Consider the following 17,624-nt stretch of genomic DNA (forward strand, 5'->3'; position numbering starts at 1 on the left):
AAGGGGGATACCTAGTCAGTTGTACAACTGAATACATTCAACTGAAATGTCTTCCGCATTTAACCCAACCCCTCTGAATCAGAGAGGTGCGGGGGGCTGCCTTAATCGACATCCACGTCTTCGGCGCCCGGGGAACAGTGGATTAACTGCCTTGCTCAGGGACAGAACGACAGATTTTTTACTTGTCAGCTCGGTGATTCGATCCAGCAACCTTTCGGTTACTGGTGCTCACTATTCCACTGATACTAGTGATGTTATTAGTACCTGTACATCTTCCCATGAAGTACTGCGATCTAGCTGTATAATTCTGTAAAGCATAGATGACGTTCTACACAGCCTATTACACTTACCCCTCTCTTCGGTTGGATAATGACGTGTCATCCCACAGCCTTTTACGTAGGCCTATGATGTGCTGTAAGATCTCATGTCAGGCCGTGCAGCACTTCAGTTTCCTCTAGACTAGACTGTATTTCAGTGCTATTTCGACAACTGATGACTGAAATGCAAATCAATATGTCCCAGTGTTTTCAAAAATAAACGTATTGAATTAACACTCACAGATTGAAGCTAATTTGCTTAGATTCCTCTGCTTACTCTGTGTGTAATGATGGGTGACATATTTTGAAATATTGAAGAACCTTGGAATTCCTAGGAGGCGGTAAGTCATTAGTTTGATAGATCCTCAGCTATTTCAGCAAGGTCCTCATGGTTGCAGCAGGAGCTTCCTGTAATTGCCTGTGTACTGATATTTTAATACACTGCAGCCGGTTCACCCAATACAGCTTATACTCTAGCTCAGCCAATTTTTCTGGAATGAGTTATACTATTGTTACGCACAAGACAGGGTAATAACACATTAATATGATGAAGAATTACCTTTCCAACCCAATCCTCCTTATCAGAATATGTCATGCACAGTAACCTGGTTATTCCAGGATGACAAGAGATCGTAGTCTAGGAGACAAATTAACCAATCAAAGCAGATATGAAGTGAAACATTTGGATAGTGTTTGGCCTGAACTTTTTATCAGTGGCCTGTTGGGTACAGAGAGGACATTTAACTTAGCAGCGTTTGTTCTACCTGGGGTCTGTAAGGCCACTGACTCTGGCCATGTGATTGACCGCTCTGTCTTTCCTAGGGGGGGGCATTGTCCTGTGGTTTAACCCCCACATCCTGGAGCTGAATAGGACTGACCACTGGCCAGCAGCTCTGGGTGGGGGAAGGTCTCTCCTACTCTCCCTGAAAAGGCAGAGTGATGGATAGAGGAGGCCTCTATTGTGTGCCTCAGTGCCCTGAGCAGGGCAGGAACTGACCTAGGGACTGGCCTCCCAGCACTCAGCATCTGTCGCAGAGCTCCACAGCCAAGCCTCACTGACCTCTCAGCCATGCTCTTTCTGATCCAGCCCACTGGTTGGAGAAATCACACAGCCTCTGGTTCAGTGTAATGCCCCCCAGTGGACAGACACGCTCACTTCCACTGTAGGTCACATTGGTCAATTTGAGGTGAAAGTCTATATGATGTATGCAAAAAAGTATACTATATCCATAGGCCTACAGTGAAAGACATGTAAATGTTGTTATTTTTAGACCCAAGGAAGAAGTACCATGTGAAGCTCCTGGCGTTCAGTTTCATAGGAGATGGCTACCAGGCAGACCAGACTATCAGCACCCCTGGATGTGTCTGTAAGTTCTTCACTTAAAGCAAGCAACCATTGTCTATTGAGACAGATGATAGTTATCAATCCTTCAACGCATGAGTACCTCTAACATAAAAAAAATTCTGTGTGTATCAGCGGTTCGTGATCGTATGGTGCCCCCTCCGCCACCCCCTCACCACGTGTATGCCAAGGCCAACAGCTCGTCTGCCGTGTTCCTCCACTGGGGGCGTCCAGCCTTCACCTCCAGCCAGATCGTCAACTACACCATCCGCTGTAACCCTGTGGGCCTTCAGAACGCCTCCCTGGTACTCTACCTGCAGACGTGAGTGTCCAATATAATACCTTCCTCTTCATACCCCATAGCACATAGTCATTTAACTGGATAGAGGGCGCTTAGTATGGTCATATAAATCAGGTTAGCACTTAGTACGGATTTAAGAATTTGCAGGTCAATTGCCAAAGTATTGGATCTGATTAATAATCTCCATATACAGTATATGTTCTAAATCCATTTTTATCATTGTGGTTCTCCTCTACAGTGCTGAGAAGAACATCCTGGTCCCGGACTTAGAGCCCAACACCAGGTATGAGTTTGCTGTCCGCCTGCACCTTGACCAACTGTCCAGCCCCTGGAGCCCTGTGGTCTACCAGAGCACTCTGCCTGAAGGTGAGCACCAACATGGCTTCATACAGCAGCACATGCTGTATAGATTAATAGAATATACTCTCAACCTTTTTTGGCTCCGATGGTATTTCCTAGCCTACTGAAATAGAATACTTACTGGAATTATTGTGCCTGTCTTAAAACTGCGTATCTCCCCAGGACTCTCGCAGTCACGTATCCATAAGGCTCTGCATTCTGCAAACAAATAACAACTAGAGCGCAACCACTTGACAGCGCCTTGCCAATGAGCTCTCATTTTCCCTCTAATGGGGTTTTGCTCTTCTAAGGATTAGAAAAAGACACACAGGAGCAAATTCATTGAACTGCACAGTAGTCTATATGCTCACTCTCTCACTGCATTATTACACATATCTACACATCTCTAGGGAAAAAAGGGATCATAAGCAAGGGCCATAGCTTGTGAGATGTAGTAATCCTTTTGAGTGACATCAAAGAACCTTCTCTGATTAAAATGTCGCTTTGGTCTAGGCCCTGGTTCAGACATACATTTTCAGTGTTCCTCAAAACTCATTATCAGTTACGAAGAGCAATTTTTTTTATGGCAGTTGTACATCTTCATCAGCGATTTAGCCTCAGGGTTATTAAAACTGGCATTTTTTCTTCCCCAGCACCTACTCTGCCACCGTCAGGTGTGAAAGTGACTCTGATCGAGGACGACACAGCGCTGGTGTCATGGAAACTTCCAGATGAGCCCAACTTGGCGGTGACACGTTATACCATCCTCTACGCTTCCAGGAAGGCCTGGGTAGCTGGAGAGTGGAAGGTGCTGCAGAGGGAAGGTGAGAGAGAAGAGAGAGAGAAGAGAGAGAGAGAGAAGCTGCAGGCTAAACTGGGCTGCAAAGACAGAGCCCTGCCCCAGCTCCACACCATAAAGGCCATTGAAAATCATTGGATAATTGGCCATTGGATAACCCCCTCCTGTTGTCTTACCATTCAAAGGATGGATTCCATACTTGGAGCTTTGATTTAGCACTGGGGGGAAAGAGTATGATCTGTCTTTGTGGCTTTAGGTCCAATATTCTCATTCTCCTCTTTTAAGTGAGTGAAGGACTTCAATCACTCAAGATTGTAATCATTCAACATGAAACACACTGGTCAAGAGTGCTGTAGTTACTATGGACTACTACCATATAGTTAATGTGGCCATAGCAACACACACATATGTTTTGTGTACCCAAAGGCCTGACGTGTGGCAGTAAGTATTACTGGCCGGCTGTGAGAGTGTCCAGCTCCTGGGTAAAAACACAGATTCTGGGTAGCATAGGCGTAATTGAGAGCAGATGACTCCAGGAAATGTGAGGCATCTGATCTTTCCTTCTAAGCCACAGGTGAGGGGGTCAAAAGTGAGGCTGTTCACAAAGCCATCCTGCCTTGCTCCAGCCCCCCACCACTGGAAATCAACCCTGTCGCCCCAACCGTTACTGCAGGGGAGCTGGGTGGTATTGGGAGGGGGGTTAGAGCCCTCTGATCCCTGACCCTCCGTCCTTTGCCTGACAATCTGGTCACAAATATCCCCTCATATGCCTCAGGTTTTTGTGTTTTTTTTCCCACTGAGTTGTATGAACCCCTGTTCTTCATGGGTCAGTTGAAAATGTGAGAGAGGAGCAAAAAAAATCAGGCCTGACATATTTCCTCCAGTTAATTTATTTAGAGATGAATTTGAACAGCTATATTTATTACCAAGTGGTGAATGACAACACTGCAGCGTGTTAAAACAATATTCACATTACCATGTCCTTTTATTGCTGAGGCTCAAATGGGTTGACATAGGTCACTAATCACATATTTCTCGGTGATAGGGAGCATCACCATGGCTCTACTGGAGAACCTACAGCCGGGGAACATCTACCTGGTCAAGGTGTCTGCGTCCAACGATATGGGAGACGGGCCGTTTTCACACTCCGTGGAACTGGCCGTGCAGAACGATGGCTCCACCTCCGGTCACAACCCCAGGCACTCCCATGGCTCAGCTACAGGTTAGTGACTAATGTTGACTAATGTTGTGCATACTTGGTCTGTCTTTCATTGACTTTCATGACAGGATTCCTCTTGTTGTCGTCACTTGACCTACTAGATGTAATTCAAATTCAATAGCTTGGCCTGCAGCCTTGGTCTCCTGCTAAATTATTTACACTGTAATACATCTCTGTGAATGTCAGGGGAGGTGATTGCCAGCTGTATTGATTTTGATACACAGTGTGGAGATGTAGTACCCACACAGAGCCTTGATAGGAGTGTATGTCTCCTGTGGCTGTCTCATCACTTGTGACAACTGTCTTGCAGTGTTCTCTAGTGGCTTCTACCACCTGGACCAGAAGTCGATGACAGGGATCATCGTGGGGGTTTGCATTGCACTGATCTGCATCATCATCTGTGCCTTCATCCTTGTCTGCAGAGGCAAAAACAGGTAACCATTTTAACAGATTTAGTGTGTTGTTGTAACTTGATATGAGATTACTTTTCTGACTGCCCAGTTGGTTTGGATAGAACCTCTTCTGTTATTTCTATATTCATATTGTATGATTGTTTGACAGGAAATCGTCAGCTACTAAAGCCATCAGGCAGGAGGCTGGTCAGGTCCTCTCTGCTTCGGTCCACCTGGGCTCTGAGGGCCAGGCTGAGAATGCTGATGTTATGGTGCCAATGGTGAGAGCAGACCACTTCATTGATGCCAAGGTAAGGGGATATGGCTATGTTACGCCTCTAACATTTCCTCTTGCATTATGTCTCCGAAGTACATGGAAAATAACCAATGTAGACAGATTCAGAGCACTGCAAATTTCATTTCATTTCCAGGGTGGAACAAATCTGATGATCAATAGCCTCGGACCAGTTTATCCAATCACTGAGAAGAGAAATAAGTGGTTTTCCTTCATTAATCAGAAAAAAATGAATGCTAAGAAAAGCCAGGTAAGAAAGATAACAAACAAAAGTGTTCAAGTAAAATAACATTACTTAAATAGAACATAATCGGAGGTGAGACCAGCAGATATTCCTCCCTTTATCCATTTTAATTCCCTTCTTTGTTCACCCTTTCTTACTTACTCAGATCCAGAGGAAGAGCCATGGAATCTGCTCGTACCAGCCAGGAGTAACAGTGCTGTGCTACGAGGATGAGTCTCTGTCGTCACCCAACCAGCCCACCTCCCTGCAGGTCCTGTTTGGCCCACCTTTTGACACAGAGGGCTCCTCCAACAGCGAGGGCAGCCACGAGACAGGCGACTCGGGCCGTTACTCTCATGACGAGACAGAGATGACCAACCTGTCCTCTGGTCCCAGCAGCCACCCTACGTCTCTGAGAGAGGAGAGCGGGGGGTCATTCTGCAGTCCTGCCAAGGAGAGTGAGGGGGAGCTGGGGGAGCAGTCTCACCTCGACCTGGAGATTGGAGACTCCATGGAGAAACCGTGCAACCATCACCACTATCAGGCTACAGACAATTCCCAGCCTGCACTTTCCTCTAGCAGTCTGTGTGACCTCCCATTAATCCCCCAACCCTAAACTCACTCCACTGTTTTAAAAGACAATGAGCAGAAATCCAAAAATCCAGGTTTTTGGAAGAACTGGGCTCTGATTTGGATTCTGGTGATTTCTATCAAAGAATCTTCTTCTAGTGAATGTGTACTCATTTTATTTTGATTCAATGTTTGTGTGTATGTGTTTGAAAGAAAAATCTCACCCACCATGAATGTTTCAAGAGATCGTCAAAAATGTGAAATGTGACTTACATTTCTGACATTATTTAAGAGTTTATCACTGGAGCAAAGTGTAGAGTGAGCCCTTCTTTTGCTGATTATCTACCTCAGTTTACCTCTCGGTAAACTCCAACTATATATTTAATGATAACGACTTATACCTGAACTATGTAAGGGGTCTCTTCCTTTATGGAACAACTGATACTTCCTGATGGCAATAATTAGTTTTTGCTAGGTAAGATTCGTCCCGTATTCATTTTCCTCCTTGTTTATAATGAAGTACGGGATTGTAAGGGTACTGCAGATCTCAATTAAAGCTTTGTTATTTTCTTCTTTATCACAGGTTAATTGGACTATTTCTCAGGTTACTTTACAATAAGCTTTGAGTGTTTGCCTATGGTAGATTAAGGGCCAGTACAATTTACTACATAAGTTGCTGGAATTCAATAATAAGCCAGTATGACACAATGTACTTTTCAGGTTATCCATAGTTTGTTAGTTTGTTTTCTTTGTCAATGTGCAGTTGCCCTTGCAATTCCTGTTTTATACTACCTCTTTTTAAGCATTATTTTGTTGTGTTATTATTTTCCTAAACTCAGGGAACTAGGTTTAGTACATTTGAAAAGCCATGTGTAATGTTCCATGGTTGACTGACAGGGTATCTTCTTAGTCCTGAACTGCTCATTGTAGAGGGTAGTTGCCATAGATCTGTATTGAATGTATCTCTAGAACATTGTCAGTTACGGTTCAGAGCCTTGTGATGCCCCACTCACAGGTGGAAAAACTTCAGTTTGAATTCAGTGCCTGTGGTATGGCAGGCTATCATTTTGGTTATTTTGGGAAAGAACATACCAAAAATGCTTGTGTCGATGTGTTTCAATACAGCAGACCTTAAAAGCTTTATAAATGGCCTTAATGGGGAAAGAGACCCTCAGATGTCGGAGACAAGCAGAAAGGATCATATACCAAAGTCCGATCCATCTGAGGTCCAACTCTTTTACACATTGGGATGGGAGAAGTGTGAAGAATGATTGTTGAAAACCAAAAGCGTTAAATCAGTGCGATGGAAATGAATGGAATGAACACCAAAAAAACATTTTATCTCTAAAGATATCTATATTTTTGTCGACGTTTATGTACTACTGAGTACAGATTGTAGTTACTTTTGTTCTTTAAGTAGTTGATACTTTACCATAGAGTAGGACAATAAGTTTAGCACTTGTCAGATTAGTTTGATTTGTTGATCACAGCCAATGTGCAGCGGTGACTGATGCTATCATACAAAGTAATTGTTTGCTCCCTTCGTTTGTTTTTGATCTCTCAGCGGGTCCCTGGGAAAATTACAATGAGGTTTTTCTCATGTATTAGACCAAAAATCTAACGCAGATCAGCTGAAATGCTGCTTCTAAGACATAGCCTTGCACATGTGTGCCCCCGTTCTGCGACCAACTGAGTTGAGATGCGGGTCCTCTCTCAGAAAGTGCCCCCAGGATTTTGTGCCCTTGATAATGGTTAAAATGACAATTAGAATCAATGTCATGCACACTAACCAAATCACCCTATTATTGGTTTTCTTTAGAGCTTTACTGTTGCAACTAGATGTGTACATTGTAGGGGGAAATTATATTCCGGAGCTATATACAGTATATTATATTGATTCTCATCCTACATTGCAACAGTATTTTCAATCAACGGATTTCTAACTAATAGGATGACAGTTTGCATGAAGTGTGACACAATCAGTTTTACTTTCTTTTGAATGGCAAACAATGTATACCAAAGAATTCAGTTCACTGTTGCGCATTGGCAAGAGATCCATTTAGACATTTATCTCTGCATGATATTTTCTCATTCTTTTGGTTCCAAAAGCTTTATCCCCATTTAGGTTTTGATTACTACTTAATAAATGGGTGTCTATTAGACCACAAACCAAGATGTAAGTGGTACACAATTAGTGCTTTTAAACATGCATTGTTATTTGTCATTGAAGCAAAAAATAGACAGATTTTTCTACATTCTTTTTTACTTTTTCTCACTGGAGGAGAAATATATATTATTGTTATTTCAATGGGGTTTCATATACCCCAGTTTTGGGAAAGTACCAACTGAATTTAGTTTTTTCCTAGATGCCTAAAATGTATTAATCTTTGATACGAATGTGAATACTTTAAACTGTTGTAGATGATCATTAGTCTGAAAAGCTGTGTTAAAATGTCAAGTTCATATTGTATATGGAATATTTGAGTTGTTTTTGCTTTTTATTTACATGTGTAATCCTCTGCATTGTTATAATGCCCGGTGACTGCAATCCAACTCTGATAACTAAAAACTGGAATAGACAAGTTATTATTGAGCAGTAACAGTATTGTTTTTGTCTTTTCAATTGTGATAAAGAGTAACCATAGGGTTCTCATTCTTATATATGTTTTCAGAATGTTCGAGAGGGTTCTGCATTCTCGTATTGGTTGTGAATGTCCAATAAGTGATATACCGTTGTCTACCTCAGGTTCCTCTTCCAGTTTTTGATAGAGATGTGATGGATGCTATAGTCAGAGGGGGTCAGTGTTATTCAAGAGATGGAAGAACGAGTGATGCAGATCCAGTCCTGGGTCTCTTAAATTTCAAGAGTTGTGTTCTCTTTTTTTTCTGAACATGTGAATATAAAGGGGTGAAGTGGAGGACTTCATAAATCATAATTCTCTGATGCTCTGAGTCCCCTTTTCTTCTGCAGTCACGTTTTTCTGTGAAGGCTGTGCTGCTGGCTTTAGCTGCAGTGGTGGAGCGCTGTGGGTCATTTACAGTTAAACTCAGGGGAACCCACAGCTGCTCCACAGTTGTAGTGAGAGTAGCTTTGGGACACAACATTGGGAGTCTATGTAACCAATACACACTCTCGTTGTTGTGTTTCAAAATTATAGTGAGAGCAGGCACAGGCCTTGAAATCGAATGTACCTTTTGTCATTATTTTGTATAAATGTTTTGTTTTCCTTTTTTCTGTTTGCTCTTTGATCACAACACCAACAGCTTTTCTTCAAGGTATTCAAGCAAGCCTTGGTCCTTACAACTTTCTTCATGACAAAAATGTTATAGCCTACTTGTCCAATTAAAGTAAAAAATAATTTAAACAATAAATAATTCTGAGAATGACTGATTGAGTTTAAATAAAAATAAACAATGTGAACTTTCTTGCACGTATTGGTATGTCTGTCCTCACCAATATTAGAGTACTATTATAAAACTATTAGAGACTGTATTAGAGTAACTAGTACATTTAGTACACACACATCAGCACTGATTATAGGTTAATTTGATATTGTTGTAGGTGTATGCAATAGCTAAGTTAGCTATACAAAGTACCAGATAGGTAACCATTTACAGTAACTGCTGTTACTTTTTCCTGTCAATAAACACCATCAGTCAACAAAAGATGTAGCTAATCATACCTTTCTGCAGCAGGTAGCTCTGCCCAGGCAGCTTTATCTTGTAGCAGGTTTAGGGACTAACTTACACTAACCACTACTAGCTAGTATGACTATAGCATAGCCAGTAACCAGGTACAGCTAGCTAGTCAACTTTGTTCAGTTGTTGAGTTTGTTATATTGGCATGCAAACTTTAAGTGCTGCATCTTAGCTAACATTAGTAATTTTATCTTCCTGTCACACTCACACAATCAAATCCTTTCTTTGTGCTACCGACCTAGGCTGTAAACACCCCCCTAAACAATGAATATTCTAAGAGGGGGTGTGTACATCCGGGTATGAACAAAATAAGAAACAAAAATCCCCAAATGTAATAAATTTTTTTGTTATTTGTTTTCCATTATTCCATGTCCAACTTTGACACAATAAATTAGAAAATACATTGACTTTGTTTTTCCACTCGGAAATCAAAATAAACTGTCACGCTCATCATAAGAAGGAGACCACTTAGAGTTCCACATGTTTAATAAATTTGAAACTCACCAAAAACAACACAGAAGAAAACGAAGCGTGACGTTCTGGGCTGCTCACAGGCAGCTACACAAAAACAAGATCCCACAATCACAGGTGGGAAAAAGGGCTGCCTAAGTATCATCCCCAATCAGAGACAACGATAAACAGCTGCCTCTGATTGGGAACCATACTAGGCCAACAAAGAAATAGACACATAGATATGCCCACCCAAGTCACACCCTGACCTAACAAAATAGAGAATAAAACAGGCTCTCTAAGGTCAGGGCGTGACAATAACGAAATGTACACGGACCCTGAAGTGCACTTGTAAGTTCATGTCCTTTGGTCCATGTTGTGACAATGGTTGTCTTCCACACCGAACTTTGGGTCCAAAGACTGAAGGCTTCCTCTTGTAGTCAGTAAAGGCCCCTCTGGCATTATCTTCAGTTATTACAGTCCATCCAATCATTGGTCTTCCCTTATCTGAAAAAGCAGCAGTTAATTACTGTTAATGGATGAGAAACATCAATACATAGATTGTTTAACCCCATGTGTATGACAGTAGTGCCTCTGGAGAGATCTGTAACCTACAAAAAAATGGTGTGGTGTCCACAGATGGCTGTGGATAAGAAACAAAAAAAATCTATAATGTAGCCTATACAACAACTTTATTATTTTAGTACAACATTTAAGGTTTTTGTAAATAATGTAGCCTATTCCTACAATAAAAACAACTTTTGAAGTGTGTAGAGTAGTAGTTAAGCCTATTAGGCTGCAACTCCTTATCATGACTAAGCAGATATCACTTCAGAAAATAAATAGTGCAAAACTCAACCAAAGAGAGTGGTAAATATGTAGTAAACCTCAAATAAACAGCTCTTAGACAGACAGATATTGCCTCTAAATATCCAGACTGGATTTATTAGCTTCCGCCCCAGTCGCATCATTACAGTACACCCACACTTCTGACGGAGCGGCAGTGTAGACACATTCAACATGCCAATGTGGAGGGGGTTCTGTGCTGTCACACAAAGGTTCCGTTTGTCAAAATCTAATATTAACCGTGCTTTACAAGTGCCAAACATGTGCCACGTGGAGAAATAAGTGACAATGATACAATGTTAACAATAATTTCCCTGCGTGACACAATATATCATGAAGTTGAATTTGTCTGCTCCTCCCAAACTTTGCAAACGATTGCAGCTTTCCTCGTCACACAGATAGTTGTGATTGCTGTTGGGGGAAGAGAGCGGTTGGGTACTGTTACCTTTTCAGCACAATTATGCACGTTTAAGTAATGTAAGAAGCTCTGTAATGTCAAAAGAACAGGATAAAGATACCTTCTCGCTCAAAAGAAACAGAGGTAATGCGCGTTTTTGATATTTTTCCCTTCCTGCGCGTGGTATGTTGCTGTCTGTGGGGGCACGATACGCTGCACACAAGTCTCGAGCATAATTACGACGTTGAAGGAGCTTATCGGCCTACCTCAAGGCCTTTGAAGTATTGAATGAAACTCAAAATAAATAGACAGCGCTGGCATTTTCAATTGAAAAAAAATATTGTAAACTATTAAAATCTAATTGACCTTGCTGACGTGGAAAGTTCGTCAAAACTTTCACTATCGGAATGTGTTCGCAATTGTGGAACTGCCACGAACTTAAAAAAATGTTTTTTAATGTAGCCAGCTGACTTTTTCTTATTGCCGTGAACGATATGGGAAGTGCATTTAAGTGACATCTCAGCGGTCAAAATATGACGAATCTTTTAATTTAGTTAACCGACTGTCTGAGACTTGAGTTTTACCTCTGTGGGACAAATTATGTTGCATAAACTGTAGGCCCTATTTATTTATAGTAACAAGATATAGGCTACAGAAATTGAAAACATTGATGATAATTAATCACATGCGCCAGTAGACGACTGTAGGCTATCATACAAGAGCTAGCCTACTGTTTTGCAATTATTCTTTTTTTATAACAATTACACAAACTAGCCCAGCAATGGAGATGTGGGTGGCTTTAATAGCATTGAACAACTGTTACATGTTTGACATATTTACAGAGCTGTGTGTATAGGCTAATAGATTACCAGGCCAGTATGACCCCCAGACCCAGTAGATAATAGATACCAGGCCAGTATGACCCCCCAGACCCAGTAGATAATAGATACCAGGCCAGTATGACCCCACTCCCCCAGACCCAGTAGATAATAAATACCAGGCCAGTATGACCCCCCCCCAGATCCAGTAGATAATTGTAGTGGCATAACAATCCAACACGTCTTTGTGATTGAGCCTTTAATGTACCTTTGCATCCTTGAGGAGCCTTTAGGAGGATGTTGGTTATCGACCGTGTATGAGGACTGGGAGGCTGTCAGGAGATCTATAGACCAGGGTTAGGCCCCAAATGGCATCCTATTGCCTATTTAGTGCACTACTTTAAAAGGGTTAGGTCCAGAGTTCCACTGTATTGATCTATTGTGGTAATAGACCCTGGAGAGGAGAGGAGGGGAGGCTACAGCTGAGTACTGGTAACCATACTTAGGTTACATGAATTTACAGCTTGCCGCATATCATAGGTGCAACTTGGACAACGTGATGGGGCAGCAAGCTGCCAAACATTTTAGATTCTTCTCAATGGAGAAGATTGGACCATTGAAATTGGGTTAAACTCCAAGAAAACAGTGTGCAGCCAGCCTTTCTTATAATTTAATCCTGACACTGCTTGCACATGGACTTCACGAAGGTGTAGGCAATAAGCCATTCATGAGAAAATTAAACAAATTCTGTGTTGTTCAACGTATTGGCATGCCACAAAAAAGTTTTCTATACAATGTCTGTCAGAGTGAAAAGTGTGCCTTGTAGTTTAATGGGAAACCTGCATTTTATGTGGCTGTATAACATTTTGTGTGGTTTTCTTTCTCAGGTAGAGATGGTGGGCTTGATGATCTAGGAGGGCCGGGTGTTCTGCTGGATAGCCCAGACAAGAAAAAGTGCAAGTCGAACACACAGGTAAAATACCAGCACAATAGTCTGACTTTCTGAGATTCCCTTTCTTTGTTATAGGTCGAAAATCTTGTGGTTTCCGATATTGACCAACCTCATTCAGTCAAACAATGCTATATCAAGACAAAACGAATATGCTGCTCACTTATTCATCAAACTTTTGAGAAGTTCTCTGAATGGCTGTTGATAGTCAAGTGTTTGACGCTGCTTGCATAGTTCTGTATCAACTACCTTTATCATTGCCTTTTCATGCTTGTCCCCAGGCTCCTTTCTTCGCTCCCCTATCCGAGTATGCTCCACCACCAAACCGAAGTGCCGACCACCTAGTGGCTACCAATCCTTTTGATGACAACTACAACACACCATCTTTCAAGCCTCTATCCTCTGGGAACCCATATTTTGGCCACCCGCACTACCCTAGCTGCAGTGGCTATGGCCTGCCCAGGATAGACCACCTCATGCCCAATAGGATGCCCTCTTCTTACAGGGGTCCCTACCAGATACGAAACCAGCTCCACCCTTTTGCCCAGACTCAAATGGGCATGGGGTTCAATCGACCCCCTGACTTTAACTATGGTTACCATGAAAATCCCAATTACGGTAACCATCCACCATTAAGTAACAACAACAGTAACATGCCACTTCCACCCAATCAGCCTTTTAGACCGGGTCCCCATGACAACTTGAATCAGGTGCATCTGCATAATGTGACCCAAAGCACTTCTCCTGACATGGGCCTGAGCTTTAGATCAGCAGTCAATCCAATTGGGAATCCACCTCCCCAACCCGGCATGGACTCTAGTCCTGGTTTTACTCGGCAGCAGCAAAACAACAGCTTTACCCAGTCCAATACACCCACACCTAAACAGGACATGAGTGAGGTGGTGTCAAGCAAAAGTACATCCCAGAACACATCTCCACGGAAACGAAGCCATGGCTCAGAGGAGATCATGGGTCAGAAAAACTCTGTCGACCTGAAATCAAAGAATAGAGGCGCGCTGGTCTGTCAGGGTGCAGGTCAGCCTAACACCACAGAGAAAATCAACGGCATCATCCACCCCATTAATGATTCCCTGAAGAAGTCCCCACAGTCAGGCAGGCACATGGAGGCAGCCCCCCTGGAGCGGAGTAGAAGCAATGGAGGTGGTGGTGTGGCCATCAATAAGACACTGATGCATCCCAACAGGCCTAGCCACTCCTCCACGGAGCCTGTGTTTCCATGTGGAGTATGCCTGAATGAAGTGAATGATGACCAGGAAGCTATCCTGTGTGAGGCCTCATGTCAAAAATGGTTCCACAGGGTTTGTACTGGAATGACTGAGACAGCTTATAACCTGTTGACAGCAGAGGTATCGGCAGTGTGGGGCTGTGACATCTGCATGGAGGAGAAAGGGGCACAGCTCCATAGAACAAAGGAGGTAACAGGGCAGCCAGCAGGGCAGCAGTCAACAGTTAACAGCGAGTGATATGGTCATGAATATGGGCCGACAGTAACATTATTCTATTTTACACTGGTCATTTTCTTTGGTATGCTTCCTTTGTAGGTGATTTTTCCTTATGTTTTTACGTAGGGTTTACAAAGGGTCACATTTTTACCATTTTGTTGTTTTATTTGACATTTGGTATAATTTGGATAGCAGTTCCTGTCCCGTGCTTAGACTGATGCAAAAGCTAGACTGAAGTTCTGTTTAATGTCATATGTATTCCCTATTTTTGGGCAGGTACCATTGTCAATGTTGATCACAATAATGTCATTCTCTTAATGAGGTCCTTACTGTTCCTCTCAACTTTCCTGGCTTAAGTTATTACAACATCAGTATGAGTAAGCTATCCGGAAAGGTTAACTGATTGACGGATGCAAACATATTCAACATTTTAATCAGATATTTTTTGCAACTTCTGTTATAGTTTGACAGATTTTGAGCAGTATGATTGTTTCCCAGAAAGTTGATAGTCACAGCTAGAGTGGTGTTCCAAAGCCATACACCTGTACTGTATGCTATACAACCAGAATTGGATCTGATACATTTTTTAGAAATGATTCGATACATGTGGGTTGTTCCACAAATTTGATGCCTTTTGAGATGTATAACTTGGTGAGAAAATGTTTGAAAGTAACAGGATTGAAGATGACATCTTAAAATCAGCCATAAATCCCCTTGTGACAGGGGAAATTGATGTTGTGTGTGCAACAGTGAGGGGCAATTGAATGCAAGCTTAAAAAAAAGTATAAATGTTCAAATATTTTTAGCCTGTCTAATCTATCTATGGGTAACAGGGTTGACGTGTTATGCTCGACCCACTCAGTTTCCCACCACAAAACACCAGACAATGGCCAAAAAGAGTAGAACCAGCTCACCTGCTTTTACACTAGGATTTGGCTATTAGATGTTCAATGTTTATTTTGTAAAAAAACAATTTTTAAATGGATCGTTTCACAATATTAAAACAAAAGTTCAGTTCACGTAACAGGGTTGACCTTAAAATGAGGGCCAGGTTTTTTTTTTTTACCTTAAAATGAATCACCAATCACATTAAATAAATAATCTTCAGAAATTACTTTGCCAAAGCAACAAAATAACTAGGGGTTTACAACTTGGATAAATCTTAGGGTTTAGTGGGTTAAAATCTCCCTGGAAGTCAGAGAGTGCACAGAGGAACATGTCAAAATTGTGGCACTTTAGCAAGTCTTTATTCATATTAAAAATCTGATTTGTTGAATTCTCCATGTGGTTTATATTAAAGGGCACTTTGAATATAACAAGCTTTTAAAATTCAATATTGGTGCACAATTTCTAATTAAAATATCAAAGGGATGCAAAATGCACTAATTTCGTGGAACGATCCATGTGTGTTTTTCAAACTGTTGATATTGAATGTATTTAGAGCCTTAATGAATTTAGTTTGTAAAACATTATGCAGATTAAGCTCATTTAAATGAACCTATTATATAAAAGACATGTTATACTCTAAAAATATGTTTTTAGTATGTGTGCACTTTGCTTTGCTCTAATTGTATTATTTTTGCACCAACATGATGCATTTAAATCAACATTTCTTTATATTTTGTTTTCATTTAGGAAAGGTAAAATAATATGATAATTAGTACTAAGAGATATGCTTACTGCATAAAGGGAAAATAACGTTGGTTCAAAATAAAACTTCTTTGTCAAATTATAGTTTCAAGCATGTCTTCCATTTTTGCTACTAGGGAAGGCAGTTTTAGAAGTAGTTTAAAGTAAACTAAATATATTTTCAAATTGTTTGCTTTTCTCATGTAGATTTGTCTTACTGTTTGGAGAACTTTTCATTAAGTTCGATATTGCAATATTTTGGTGATTCAACTATTTTCAAAATGTCTAATAAATCTATCCCGCCTACTTTCTATGGGAGGACATTGCTCAAGTTAGGCTTCAGCCCATCAGACATAAATATTGTTCAGAAATTCGTTTATATAGTGTCAGTCATTTGAAAAAAAAAAAAATCTAAATCTTCTATAAAACAAATCAAAACTACTGATCAAAACTACTCAACAACTTTTTAAACTACTCAATGTGGCATTGTGAATGTATACAGTACTGTGCTCAATTTTGTATAATGTAATTGTATCAATGTTTGCTTCCTTTTTTAACTGGTATGAACAAGCAGTTAATATTTACTGTTGATTCAGTGCTAACATCAGGATCAACAGCCTTACAAGTGTTTTGATACATCACTTCCAGATATTTTGCTTAATATATCAAGTGAAAAAAATGCATTTGTATGTTGTTGACTGTTAATTTATTAGCCATTTGTGATGTAGCTGAATATTGTGTGATCAAAATATTGATAATGTTTATAGGAATAATATATTATTACCCCATTCCTAATGAATTGATAATGGTTTTGAATCCGGTTTTATTCGACTTAACACAAAAATGGTCATGTACCAACAACAACAAAAATCATTTCAGAAGTACATTCCTTACAGAATAACAACTCCACTTACATATCTCGTTGTTTGCAAAGTGCAGTTAGCTTGATTTTCAAGTTCATTTTTCATAGATGATTGACAGCAGATGCCTTATTTTCTTGACAGTTTAAAATGTTGTTTATTGGTAAATGTAATGTATGAATAACCTGTATGCTCATTGTACATGCACATTAACTATTTGTACTTTTCCTACATCGATTGGCCACCAAAAAGGATATAATTTTCAGATGAGCACCTTATTATATTACCTTTAGGATATTGAATCTACCGGTACATGATATCAAATGTTAATTTCACTCGTTGTTACAACAATGTTATTGTGGGTTTTATGAAAATTATGCAGAGGTATATAAAAAAATGGCAAACAGGACTCAATTGTGAGGTCTGGTAGTAGATTAGATATGAGCCTCTGTAGCATGAACAATATGGTTTAATTTCTTCAATGACCTAAAGCTTAATTTGTTTTGTATTCTGTTCCTTATAATGAATGTATGCAATAATAGTACAGATTCCACAAACTTTTTTTCTAAATTGACAAACATTTTATTGTAAAACTTATTTTAATAAAAACAACTTTGAAATCGTGTCTTCGCTTTTATGTGTGAAATTTTGGGCTATCAGATTTACACCTTCAAAACAGACCTTCAAAAATAGCCCCTTAGAGCACTAGGAACACG

At 40.6% G+C, this 17,624-nt stretch overlaps 2 protein-coding genes across 2 annotated transcripts in view; both read left to right on the top strand.

The window, feature by feature from the left end:
- LOC106587432 (protogenin A) overlaps positions 1-9,223 on the top strand; it is a 42,145-nt gene extending 32,922 nt beyond the window's left edge. Inside the window, exons 11-19 of the mRNA XM_014175821.2 lie at positions 1,589-1,684; positions 1,795-1,981; positions 2,199-2,326; positions 2,953-3,123; positions 4,144-4,320; positions 4,628-4,751; positions 4,879-5,020; positions 5,141-5,254; positions 5,394-9,223. Of these exons, the coding sequence (XP_014031296.1) occupies positions 1,589-1,684; positions 1,795-1,981; positions 2,199-2,326; positions 2,953-3,123; positions 4,144-4,320; positions 4,628-4,751; positions 4,879-5,020; positions 5,141-5,254; positions 5,394-5,843 (1,589 nt within the window). The 3' untranslated portion in view covers positions 5,844-9,223. The remainder of the gene's footprint in view (positions 1-1,588; positions 1,685-1,794; positions 1,982-2,198; positions 2,327-2,952; positions 3,124-4,143; positions 4,321-4,627; positions 4,752-4,878; positions 5,021-5,140; positions 5,255-5,393) is intronic.
- A 1,957-nt stretch (positions 9,224-11,180) lies between these two features.
- Positions 11,181-17,533, top strand: LOC106587430 (pygopus homolog 1-like). Its single transcript, XM_014175817.2, has 3 exons — positions 11,181-11,333; positions 12,895-12,980; positions 13,238-17,533. Exons 1-3 carry the CDS (start codon positions 11,285-11,287, stop codon positions 14,438-14,440), a joined length of 1,338 nt encoding a protein of 445 aa, XP_014031292.1. The 5' UTR covers positions 11,181-11,284; the 3' UTR covers positions 14,441-17,533.
- The last annotated feature ends 91 nt before the right edge of the window (positions 17,534-17,624 follow it).

Source organism: Salmo salar, chromosome ssa26 (assembly GCF_905237065.1).
Source record: "Salmo salar chromosome ssa26, Ssal_v3.1, whole genome shotgun sequence".
Classification (NCBI taxonomy): domain Eukaryota; kingdom Metazoa; phylum Chordata; class Actinopteri; order Salmoniformes; family Salmonidae; genus Salmo; species Salmo salar.